This window comes from Lepisosteus platostomus, chromosome 10 (assembly GCF_059453375.1).
Source record: "Lepisosteus platostomus isolate fLepPlt1 chromosome 10, fLepPlt1.hap1, whole genome shotgun sequence".
NCBI classification, from domain to species: Eukaryota; Metazoa; Chordata; class Actinopteri; order Semionotiformes; family Lepisosteidae; genus Lepisosteus; species Lepisosteus platostomus.
Window position 1 is genome coordinate 26479816 of NC_142620.1, and position 12712 is coordinate 26492527.

Sequence of the window (12712 nt, forward strand, 5' to 3'; positions counted from 1 at the left end):
GGCTAGTTAGTGTTGGCTTTAACTAGCAAAGTTTGTGCACAGGAGAAAAGATGACTGTGGGTCCCAGCAAGTCAGGAAGAGGACTGGTTCGTTCCTGATGAAGAGCTAGTTCTGAATAGTGATGCAGTTGTCCACAGTTCCGACCTGTTCACGAGGCCTGCTGCTGATGCTAACCTCGGGTGGATCCTCTGGTTACTCTCTGGCAACCTCTGCTCTAGACTCTTAGAACAAAGGAAAGTTCTGGCACTCGGACACACTGGCCGTTCCGTGGTTGTCCGGGCTGAGTCTCAGGATGGTCAGGAGGCGCGCTGCGAGAATGTCCTGCCCTTGGGAGCCTTCTGCTCCTGGGCCGTCCTGCCCTGGAATTCTCCTTTGAATTCCCTTTAGAAAAGTCCACAGAATTCTCCACTGAATCCTCTGAATCTCTCAGGCTCTCTGTGTTGCCTGTTTTTACCTGGAGGAACTTCAGCTCGTTGATTGGCTGAAAGTTCCATGGGCATCAGAGTCCCACGTGGGTTACTCGGCCCTACCAGTCCCTGATTGGTTGATCAAGGTGAGATATGAGTCACTTACTCCTGACACTTAAGAATGCAGTCCAGATGTCCCATCTGGCACTCCCTAGACAGATAGGCGCCAATGGATGACCATTGATCATGATAGCCAGCCTTAGCTAAGTGCATCCCCCTTTGGGAGCTGTCCTAGGAAACCTTATCAAAGGAAACCTTAAATCAGCCTTCATGAATAGTTTCTCTGTGGCTGCACCACAGAGATGAACAGAGAAATGGGGCCTAATTTGGGAAAGCTCAGAAACACTTAATTCTTTCTTATTAATAAGCCTCACCGCTACAAGCGTATACTTTATTATTGAGAAATGTTCTTGTATTTTGTTTGCAATCTCAGTATAAGATAACTGGTTCTTCTTTTTTTAGGTATGTACAGTATCCATGTTATTTCAGTTGTTGAATGATTCACATAAATTATTTACAGAGAGTACTTGTCCATTGTAGATTTTATCATATGAAACTTGTTTCATCCCTTATATATACTCTGTCCACCCTATACACACATTTTGGTAGTGTGTAGATTTTATTGGATTTTGGAGATTTGTATCCCCTTTTATGACTATTATTTCTTTACATTATTTGATACAGTTTTTTAAGATTTTATGGATTTGGTGTTCCCCTACTGCTGGGTCATGAAGGTGATGAAATGTGTATTTAATTTGTTATTTAAAAAAAAAAGCTAAATAGATTCTCAAAAATATCTCCAGCTGATCATTTCATACGAGCTGAACATGTTTGTACAGTTTAGAAAAAAATATTAATTTTATTTCCCAGATGAGTATAAACTGCAATGTTTGTATGGTTCGTTATTCATTCTCTCACATATTCAAAAATGTAAGGTTTATTCCAAGACTGATTGATATAGGTCATTAATGGTACAGGTAATGGATTAAACTAAATGTGCATTTCCCGATAACAGTGGCTGATTGGGGACCGGGAAACTCAGTGCAGTGTTACCTGCTTGCGGACACAGGGCAAACCTGTCTGTGGCTCTGATGGACGGAGTTATGACACTGGCTGTGACTTCCAGAAGGCACGCTGTAAGAATCATTCACTCTCCATTGCACACCGGGGCCGCTGTAAAGGTAAGGCTATCTCCTGATTCCTCCTCTCAGAGGTAATCTGCTTTAACCAGTAAGGCTGCAGAGAGAGTGTTGTTGTGTACTGTTCTGTATTGCATGCATATGCATTTTTCAATTAATTTTCTATTTGTCCTAATGGTTTTGTAAGAAAATCTATTGTTGGGAATATTTCAGGAAAAAACTGGATTCGCATTGATTCACCAAGTGCCCCAGCCACAGAACTACCACCTGAAGGCAAAGACTTGGAGCTAAGAGGTATGTAGTTGAGATGTTAAAGGACATTGCACTACTGCTGGAAAACGAGGCTGGTAAAGAAACATGGAAACATGGCAATGTGTGGATGTATGAGAATGATTTACATAAAGATACACTGTCCAATAGTGGGAATGGCCCCATATGTGGAATGTCCCATGAATCCCGAGGACTGTTTTCTTTTATTTTGATTTACTTTAAAATTAAGTTTAAAACATTGCAAATCCACTTTGCCAGATAATTCAAAACTAAAAAGTGTTTGGAAGAGTTTTGAGGTCTTCTCGGACATCAATATTCTTGGAATATGAAAATATGGTCTATCAGCTGATTCATGCATTATAAATTTTAATATGATGCTAATATTTAACCATTATTCTATTTTGTGTCAAGTGTGCAGGAAATCAGATCTATAGAGGTAACAGCTTGCAGAACAAACCTGTGGAAAGCATATTTATATACCTTTTCCACTGGAAATATGCCTCCCTGCTGGTCTGGTCAGTGTGTGATTTGGAAGAAGGGTAAAAAAGGGAACATTACAATGTGTTTCAGCCTTTGGACATGTTTTAGGCTATATAGTTTCATGATTCACAATTATATTGTGCCTGCCAGCTATTTCAAGGAAAGTGATACATGTCTGTCACAGGTTTCTCATTCCAAGATGCTCAATTGACATTGAATTCTAAGTTTTAACTACACCAAAGCTTCTTTCCTCTGTCCACAGAAACAATTCTGATTCCTGTAATTCATTTCAAAATAAGTGACATCCAGTTATCCACAAAAAAATATGACCAGTGCTAGGTTAGAATGAGTATTGACAAGTTCTACTGCCAGATTGTTTTTTTTTCTGCATGACTTGAAACTGTTACTTCTACATTCTACTGTTTAAATAATTTTAAATACATTTCTTTAGATGTGTAGAGACCTGCACTAAGGACCAATGAGTGTAAAATGTCTTATTAAAAAGCCAAACGATCTAAAATCTTGGCATGACTTAATATTTGATGTCAAGTATGGTTTCATACTATGTCGTACATAATGGTCAAGTATGGTCAAGGAATGTTTTAATTTCTTCTGGGATCACAGCAATATGTTGAAGCTCCTTGACAGTGCAGTGGTCATATTCTCTTCTTATTGATCCTGAGACCAATATTCAGAAACCCTTGGTGTACTTGCCATCACAGTCTCAGGACTACAGTATTTTTAAGGATTCCTCCAAAGACCTCCACATTTGGCCCAAATTTAAATAATTTGCTAGTGAGGTTAAAGAACAGTCTGATATTTTCTTATTTTTAACTCTCTTGAAAGTATTTGTTAAAAAGCAAAAACAATCCTAGAAAAGTGGAGGTACATTTAGTTAGGTTAAAAATGAATACACTGGATATCCCAAGTTGCTCAATTTGTAAAGGGATTGAGGAGTGCAAATTCAGAGTATTTCTAGAGTACAGATACTGCCATTTGTTTCTAGGCATGTGTCAGTAATCAGCTGTGTCTGATGCTGTTGTGTGGGCTTGAGCAAAAAGTAACATATTAGTGAACATCAGTACACATATAAATCTGAACAAACAAGTTCATTTCAGTCCCGCTGTGCAATTTTCATGTTATATGGTAAGTTAATGTGTTTACTCTAGAGAAAGGGAGAGCAGTCTGTATGTCCTCCATGTAGCTGTGCTTTCAGCTTCCCTGCAGATTCAATTCAGCTTTTGAAGGGGCAGATGATCCATTACAAGTCAGTATAGGTCTGCTTGTATTATAGATGCAGGGCTGACAAAATGCAGAGCTGAGAGGTCCCAAGCCCTGGAGCAGGCCAAGAGGCCGCAGGAGGCCATCTTCATCCCCGAGTGCAATGAGGATGGGTCTTATGCGCAGGTTAGTATGCCAAAGCTAGTTGCTTTTCCAGGCAAAATTATTAAAATTATAACTTGTAATACTATGGTGCAAAAATAAATCTTGTGTGAGTATAGTTATTTTTAGTGTTTTTTTGTGATATTTTTAAATGTAAACTGTAAAAATTAAGGTATTAAGAACAGTAAATATTGGGAAATATATTAGAGGCATGCAGGCTAAATAGACATGCAGTACACTTCCTCGTGATCATCTTGGAATGGTTGAGTAATCTGCAAGTTTTTTTTTTATACATAACATTCAGAAATACAATCAAAAATAGTTTTGTGGTGTATACATAGATTAACCTTTTCTAAAATGTATAACAAAATTAAAGACTATTCAAATCTGTAATCTTTCCACGTGTAATGTCATTAGAAAGTACAGTAAGTTCCTGCTTTGACTAACGATGGTATCAAAAAAGAAATCTGTGCTTAATGATAATTAAGGGACTTAGAAGTCAAAGAAAATTATTTACGTTGTTTATTTTAAACACTAAGTTATAAACACAATTGGTGCTTTACAGCCATTGTGCATTACTGAGCTCCGAGCTGCCTCCCTCTCTCGGTGCCGCCTCCCCCTCTGACACAGTGCAGTGGGCAGCACGCTGTTTTCAGAGCCTCTGACTGGGGAAAAAAGACCTGCTGATCTGTTCTACATACCAGGAAGACAACAGAATATGATTTTTTCCTTCACAAGGAAGAAAAATCACCCATTTTGGCACATAAAAAGTGGTTATTAACTATCGAAACCTGTTTTTATAGCTTTTAAAGTCGTGCAATGTCTAAGTAGGAACACTTCATTATATCTCGTTTTTTTATTTATATTTGAAGAATTAAAATAATTGTTTGCCCAGCCTAATTTTAAAGACCTCTACTTGTGAAACTTTTCACAGCCTATACATAAAACTATTATTAAAAAGCTTATTAAAAACAGTCCCCAAGGTGTTCAAACTGATTTTTTTACACAGATGACTGACACATCTTCGCGCTGTGAATCTGTTTTTCTAAGAAAACGTGTCCGTGGGGGAAGGTGGAGTGTCTTTCGCTGGAAGACTCGTCCTAGTCTACTTTGAAAATACCTGTAAAACCAGTTTAATTCAGCACAGCCAGCACTCATGCAGAGAGAGAGATGAAAACCGTGCAGCGCCAGGCGAATACATAACATTAGTGTAGGGCTTTTGGGCTCATGTGGATTTACACCCTACAACCTGCGGTACCGCTGTGTACATATAGTACGAACATGTTGTGATATTTAGAAATATAAAAAATGTCAATATACTGTAGTGTCCATAATATTTGCAATTTTAGTTTTTCAAAGAAATGTTTATTTGTTAAAAGAAAACTCATAGTAATTGCTGGATTTGAACACCCGACCTCACACTTATAAATCAGTCACTTAAGCTGTCACACCACCAAGGCAAGTCATGTGACACACACTGAAACCGCAATACATATATCAATATAGAAATATAGTCATACCATTATTAATTTATTTAGATAAGCGAATCCATATTATATTCCCTATTAATCCAATTCTAAAAGTATGCTTTTGTTTAATCCGATAACGAGCGTATTAGCAGAAAAGGTTAAAACTATCAATTTTTCACAAACTATATAAACGTACAGTGATATGGTCAGAAGGAGCAGGTAGAAACGTTTCAAAATAACCACATGTACTGTAAGACTTTGATGCTTAAAATGTTTAGGGTGAAATGGAATATTGGTGTGTATTTTTTCTTTAAAATAGCAAGACCAGCCATATACAGTACAGTTTACATACAGTAATATGTTTATGTTCCTAAATTAATATCGTTTATGAACTTCAGATGCGTTATGCTCCTATTCTTTCTATGCTCAGCTACTAAAATTTCCCTTTAGTGGTAAAATTCCATATAAATATTCAATACTAAGTGGATTAAAATGTACACAGTAAAGAGATTAAATGATTAAATCTTTTCACTACCGACCAATGCACCACGAGTGCCCCTGTTGGTCATTTTGGCCAGCCAATTACATACCGCGGTACAGCGCGGTGGCACACGCGAAGATGCCCACGGTACGGGTTTGTACCGTGCATTTTGAATGGCTGCATCTGTATGCCACTACATATAGAGCAGTGGTTCTCAAACGTTTTGGACCAAGTACCACCCCTAATCCAACCAAAGCATCCAAGTACTGCCTACAAGTCATCATCTCATAGGAACCCCAGAAATTCTCAATGACCAACATGAGCGCGCGTGCACACATACTCATACATACATATAATAAATATTATAATAATAAACTTTAGTTGATATAGCACCTTTAAAGGTGGCTTTTCAAAGTGTTTTACAGAAAAAAACAGTAACAACAACAGATAAAATTATAAAAAAGCACCATTTCAGTGAGAGGGGTGAGCCTGTTTAGTCGAGCAAAGCAGATATTAATTAATTTTTAATATCGGACTGTCTCGTAGTACGTAGGCTGCGTATTCGACAAGTATTAAAATACAAAATATGAAAACCCGTCCCGATTTTTCAGCGCACACAACACAGTTCCAGGGTCATTTGGCGTACCACCTGGCGGCACTCCGTGTACCACTGCAGGTACATGTACCACAGTTTGAGAACCACTGATATAGAGTATACACATAGAAAGGGATCTGTTTTTTAAAGGGGTAGAGATCCTTCTACATCCTTCTTTCTTCTAAAGAATGTGAGTGAAGGAATAACAATCAAACAGAATGCTTGTGTACTTAGCAAAATGTATGGACTTTAAATCCAGTGAGGTTATGCTTAAGGTTTACAATGCTATAGATAGGGTAACGGAACTACTTTAAACTACGTAGTGAAAAAAGGACAAGGGGTCAAAATTGGAAAGAAAAAGGGAACAGCACAAGATGTTGTAGCTATCTTGAAGAGGCTTCCCGGCCTAAACTATAAGTTCTTTTAAGAAATGTTTTTAAGTAATGCTTGAACAGTTTACATTACTTGCACCATGCTTAACAGATGATGCACTAGTTTCTGTCTATGGGCATATCTTCTCCATTGTAGTGTGTGGACATTCCATTTTGTCATTTGTTTTAGTCTGTTCCAAAAAGAAAGAACCGAAATATTAGGACAGGCACCTGCTGAACATATACAATAATTAGTTTACTGCCAGATCCATCTGTGTCACCACATGATAAAACAAACATTTTACAAAAAGGTGACCATCCTTAATTCAAGGTGCAAATATAGTGCCAGACAAGACACTACTGCTACGCCATGCCCCCAGAGGAATCGGCATTTCACCTCGCATTCCAGCACTTTTCCAAATTAACCCATTTACCCCTGCCTATTTAATGCTGCCACACACTCTCCACTGTGCTCAGTATTAGGGTTCTTCCTGGCTAGAGCTACTTTGATCCTCGCCATTATTTGACTACTTGTTTTTTGGCTTCCTGATCCTGGTTTGTTTTCGACTACGTCTCTTGGTTTTGGTTTTGGTCCTTTGATTCTCGTTTCGACTCTCTGCTTCCTCACGGTTTACGGCTTTGTTTTCTGGTTTTCACTTTTGCACCGGCTTGTCTACCTTCGGCTTTCGGACCTCGGATTGTTCTTTCGACTACGCCTCTGGAGATCGCTTTGGTTTCTGCGTAGGGTCCTCACTACTATTTCCTAACAGTCTTAAAAAGCGAGGTTCTGGCAGGTTTTCTAGGTCTTTTTAAATCAAAATGTGACATTTTAAAAGTGTTAAATTTGTACAATCAAACTAATGATTTGCTCAATGAGGTCATTACGAGAGCACTTGGAATGAAAACACTGCAATCCTCCTGCATTTGAGTTGTGCACAATTGATGGTAAAGATATACTATATATGAACATTGTTCCAAGATTCTCATCTGATACTGTAACAGAGTGGTGATTGTGGGTATCTCTGTGGGCACACTGCAAATGACTCTGTTTGTCTAAATGGCTAACACCTAGTTCATATCCTTCAATTTCAGGTTCAGTGCCACACTCTGACTGGGTATTGCTGGTGTATGACACCGGACGGGAAACCAGTAGGTGGTTCCTCTGTGCAGAACCGGACACCGGTGTGCTCAGGTATTGTGTTTCCTAGCGTAGCTCCACTGATTGTAATTTCCATCCTAGAGAATTCAGCTATTATTATTATTGGGAAATTCATAATTCATTAAGAAAGTGTTCTTAATGAATTATGGATTTCCCAATAATTTCAGTTTCAGGGAATATCTAAAGAAATGTATTTGTGACCTAGTATTGCTTTGTTCCACAAAAATGCTCAATGAACCTTTATTCTTACTTAACCTTATTTCTGGATTCAAACAACTGGTGTTCTTCTGGGTTTATCTTAGAATGCTTTTAGATTGCATTAGAAATTAACAATTTTTATGTTACAGTACAACTCAAAGGACAAAGGTTTATAATTGTTACCATTTTGATCTTTAATCTTTAATGCACCATAAGTTGAGCAATATTATATTTGTGAAAAAAAAAGAAAAACATTTTATTGGTAATGCACATTTTTGTTCTTCTAACATTTTTTTTCTGTGTTTTCTAATATATTATATATAATATATTAACAAATTTATAGATTTTGATTTATGAAGTCCCTAAAAAGTGTTATTTGTTGGGGGGACTCAACTAAGTGTTACATTTACTATAATAGTCACTCATAAAACCAAAGTTTTTATTGCACACTGATGCAAATAACTGAGTTCTTGATATGTAGGCACTTATCAATCAAATCTGTTATATAACATTTAGTAGGTAGTAGGCCTATTCAAACATGAGTGCATTGATGTTTAGTATATACAAACAGGATCATTGTGAGATTTTATGATGACAGTATATGCTGAACAACATAATATTTAAAGGTATATTAGATTCTGTTGCATTAAGTTTTTAGGAATATACATATTGTTTCTAGTTAAATCCTTTCTTTAAGTTACCCTTCTGTCCTGCATAAGGTCTAATAGTTTCATTTTTGTTTCATGCAAAGATATATTTTCACTTTTGTTCTTCGTAATTGGTGACAGATGCTTCATACAGTTTATATTATACTATATCTAAATACAAGAGTGTCCAGGACTCCAACCCTCAGTCCCCGGTCATTTACTGTACTGCTGAAAGTTTTAACTAACATTCCCTAACCTTTCATCTTAAAGATGGCCATTTCTTATTAACTCTCCCATTAACACCATTAAATCACTTGCTATAAAGGACAATCAATACCTAATTGAGAAAAGAATCCTTTAACATACATTTGCAGGAAACATCCGAGACTTTATGGGAACTCATGCTGGGACAAGTGGATTGTCAGGTATTATAAAAAGTTTCCTTTTTATAAGAATAACTAGTTGAAATTACATTTCTTGTCCGTTTGACACATATTAAAGAAAGCATTAACGAAAAAATGAAATAGAAAATGTGCACATATATATGTATATCAGGTAACTCCTTACTCAGGATGCTTTCCTCCAAGAAGAGTGAATTCACTGAGAATTTTAAAGATTATTGAAAAATTTCTGTTGTCTGGTGAAACTCAATAAAATTCTTAACAAATTATAAAATAATCTTGAATGAGCCATTTTGACATAATGAGAATGTCATGAATGAGTACATTTGTTATGAGCATTGTTCCAAATACTTCATAAATGATGAAAAATCCAAACACCAAGGCATTGATTTTTGGTGAGGCAGAATTTTGGAAACAGTGTTATTTTGCGATTTCACCAGGTGTGCTTTGTACAGTCATTCTGGAGGTCCAGAGTAATTTGACCTGGAGCACATTGTGACGTACTGAGAAGTGGTTTAATAGTATTAAAACTCACTTCCTAGTGGTATAATAAAAATGTTGTTGATATTGTAAGAACAAAAATTTGACAACTTTGTTTTGTTATCACCTAGATTTCACAAACTTACCCTTGAAGTTAAATTTGAAAGTTTTGTGCAAAAGCTGTGCTTTCTTTTTAAAGGGTCTGTAACAGATATGCCATTGGGCCAACCTAGTTCTGGGAGAAAAGGTGAGTTGTGGTCCTCTTTTCTTCGAAAACGTTTGGGATTTAGGCATTACTCGCTTCAGTTCATACAGTCCAGTCTACAGTCTTCTCCACTTCTATGGGTGCAGATTTGATTGAGAGCTCTGTAGAATTATCTTTAGCTAATGTATGTGTCATTTAAGTTAAGATATACTTGATGGTGATGCATAGCTAATGCAACCTAAAAGTTTCTTAACCCTTCAGGTGCTCTGAATTTAATTACCAATTATTCCTTTCCCTGCTTCATCAGTGCTTCATCATTGTCCTCTTCACCCCCTTTTAGTTTTTTTCTTGATTCCGTTTTATTTTGTGCTCCATACTGTTGGCTCTTGATCTTCGATTCCCCGGGCAGACGCCTCAGCAGCCTCTCCGGGTGGTCATCTCCCATGTACTTGGATGGGAGACCTCCTGGGAAAAACTAAGGTTGCTGCTGGAAGAGGTGTAAGTGGGGCCAGCAGGGGGTGCTCACCCTGCAGTACATGTGGGTCCTAATGCCCCAGTATATTGACAGGGACACTGTACTGTAAACAGGCGCCGTCCTTCGGATGAGACGTAAAACCGAGGTCTTGACTCTCTGTGGTCATTAAAAATCCCAGGGCACTTCTCGAAAAGAGTAGGGGGGTAACCCCGGTGTCCTGGCCAAATTTCCCATTGGCCCTTACCAATCATGGCCTCCTAATAATCCCCCTCTAAGAATTGGCTACAGTACTCTGCTCTCCTCCCCACTGATAGCTGATGTGTGGTGAGCGTTCTGTTGCACTGTGGCTGCCGTCGCATCATCCAGGCTTTGAGTGGAGTGTCCAGAAAAGCACTATATAAGTGTAAGCAATTATTATTATTATAATTATGATTATTATTATCTCACCCAGGATTCTGAAGCCCACCTGCATCAATGTCTTTGGTTCTCAATGCCAGGATTCCTCTCTGAAGTTGAATTCCTGTTCTCCCTCAGTGCTTGGCAACTGGATTCTGTTTCAAGACCAAGATACAAATGCAGCCATTCAAAATGCACGGTACAACCCTGTACCGCGTTAAATTATCTATGCGATTGGCTGGCCAAAATGACCATCAGGAGCACTTGTGATGTCTTGGTTGTTTGTGAAACAATTGCTTCATTTAAATGAAAAATACACACTAGTATTCCACTTTATTCCTAAACATTTTAAGCATCAAAGTCTTTCATTCAGTTACATACTGTGGTTATTTTGGACAAGTTTTTACGTGCACCTTCTGACTATATGAAGTTCATAAACGTATATACAAAAGTTATAATGTTTGAACCTTTTCTATGAATACTTGCGCTCGTTAACGCAGTATAGGAAACACATACTTATTAGAATATGATTAATAGGGAATATAATATGGAATTGCGTATTTAAAGAAATTAATAACGATATAATTATGTTCATATAGCTCTAATTATCACTGTAGTACACTTTCTTTCTAAACATCTGCATCAATTTGACTCATTCACCCGCGATTACTTGGAAACTTTTTGCCTGTCCTGTTCAGTTATAGCTGCAATTGTAAAAAAAAAAAACATTCCCCCCTCCCTTGTTTAACTTAAAGATTTCCATTAAGAAATGCTTAAATACAAAATCATCACGTGTCGATTTAAGTGTCCTTTCATTTGGGTATGCATGATTAGCAACACGGGGTCATTGTTATGATTTCGCTATTATCAAATCCCTCAACTGGTTCACTTGTGGTTATTTTGGAAACATTTTGACATGTTCCTTAATTGCTGTTGATATTGTAGCAATAAACAAAAAGAAATGCTTAGAGTGTGTAATGTAGGGCTCTCTGAACGAGTTCAACTTTGATGCAGGACAAATAAATATATATCCCACAAGCTATACCGTAGTGGCAGTACAGCAGCAGTTTGAAATTATTTGTTGTTATGAATAAATCACTTAGCTTCGAATATGTTTGTGATATTTAGAAATATAAAAAATGTCAATATAGTGTCCATAATATTTGCTATTTTAGTTTTTTAAAGAAATGTTTATTTGTTAAAAGAAAACCTCATGACAACAGCTGGCTTTGAACCCCTGACCTCCAGCACACAAAGCACATGCATAACCCATTGCACCAATGCACCACTTAGCGGCTTAAGCTGTAGCTGAAAAGGGCAGGCAAAATCACGGGTGAATGAGTTAAACTGATGCAGATGTTTAAAAAGACTTAAAAAGTGGACCACGGTCATACTTTGAGCTTACAGCCTGTCCAAAACCATTCACTATTAATAATATATTAGTAATATATTCCTTATTGCATCAAAATTGGAACATTTTAACGTGTATGAGGCGATACACAATGTGTCTGCTCTATAATTATTACAGAATAATTTCTGCAGAGTTACACAACCTTGTCTCAACATAGTAAACAATAGTCACTGGCTTACTTAAAGGTGTAACATGTCTTCACGGTCATTTTATGGTTTCAACATACTGTACAGTATGTTTTCCATGACTACTTTAAGAACAATACAAGCTTTTAAAAAAAAGAAACAAATGTCCAAATATGTTTCCAAAATATTTTAACTGCTTAGTTACATGACTCAAAATCAGTACAACTTTTATTTTATTTACAGTAACAGCATGTGGTGATCTTACTACAGTGTTAGGTTAAGCTTTATTAGTTCCACCTGGCAGTGATTCTGGATACGCCATACTCACCACGTTTTAACAGAGCGTACCTCGCGCATTTTGAATGGCTGGATCTGTACTTGAGCCTCCTTCTTTTTTTCCTGGGAGCTAGGCACAGGCTTCCACCCTGTAGCCAAGGCTACCCATTATCTGATGATGGGTTGTTTCACCAGGGAAGAGATTCCTGGGATGGATGCTACCGCTGAGGTAGTCTGCTCAGACTCTATTCCAGGATTTCACTGCGCATCACAGCATCTCAATT

General features: G+C 37.4%; 1 protein-coding gene across 3 annotated transcripts in view; it reads left to right on the forward strand.

Annotated features, from left to right (window-relative positions):
* smoc1 (SPARC related modular calcium binding 1) overlaps positions 1–12712 on the forward strand; it is a 329006-nt gene that overhangs the window by 72791 nt on the left and 243503 nt on the right. For all 3 annotated transcript variants that reach the window (XM_088648925.1, XM_088648923.1, XM_088648924.1), the window contains exons 2-7: positions 1483–1648; positions 1820–1900; positions 3651–3763; positions 7748–7847; positions 9034–9084; positions 9740–9787. In XM_088648925.1, coding sequence (XP_088505051.1) covers positions 1483–1648; positions 1820–1900; positions 3651–3763; positions 7748–7847; positions 9034–9084; positions 9740–9787 — 559 coding nt within the window. The remainder of the gene's footprint in view (positions 1–1482; positions 1649–1819; positions 1901–3650; positions 3764–7747; positions 7848–9033; positions 9085–9739; positions 9788–12712) is intronic.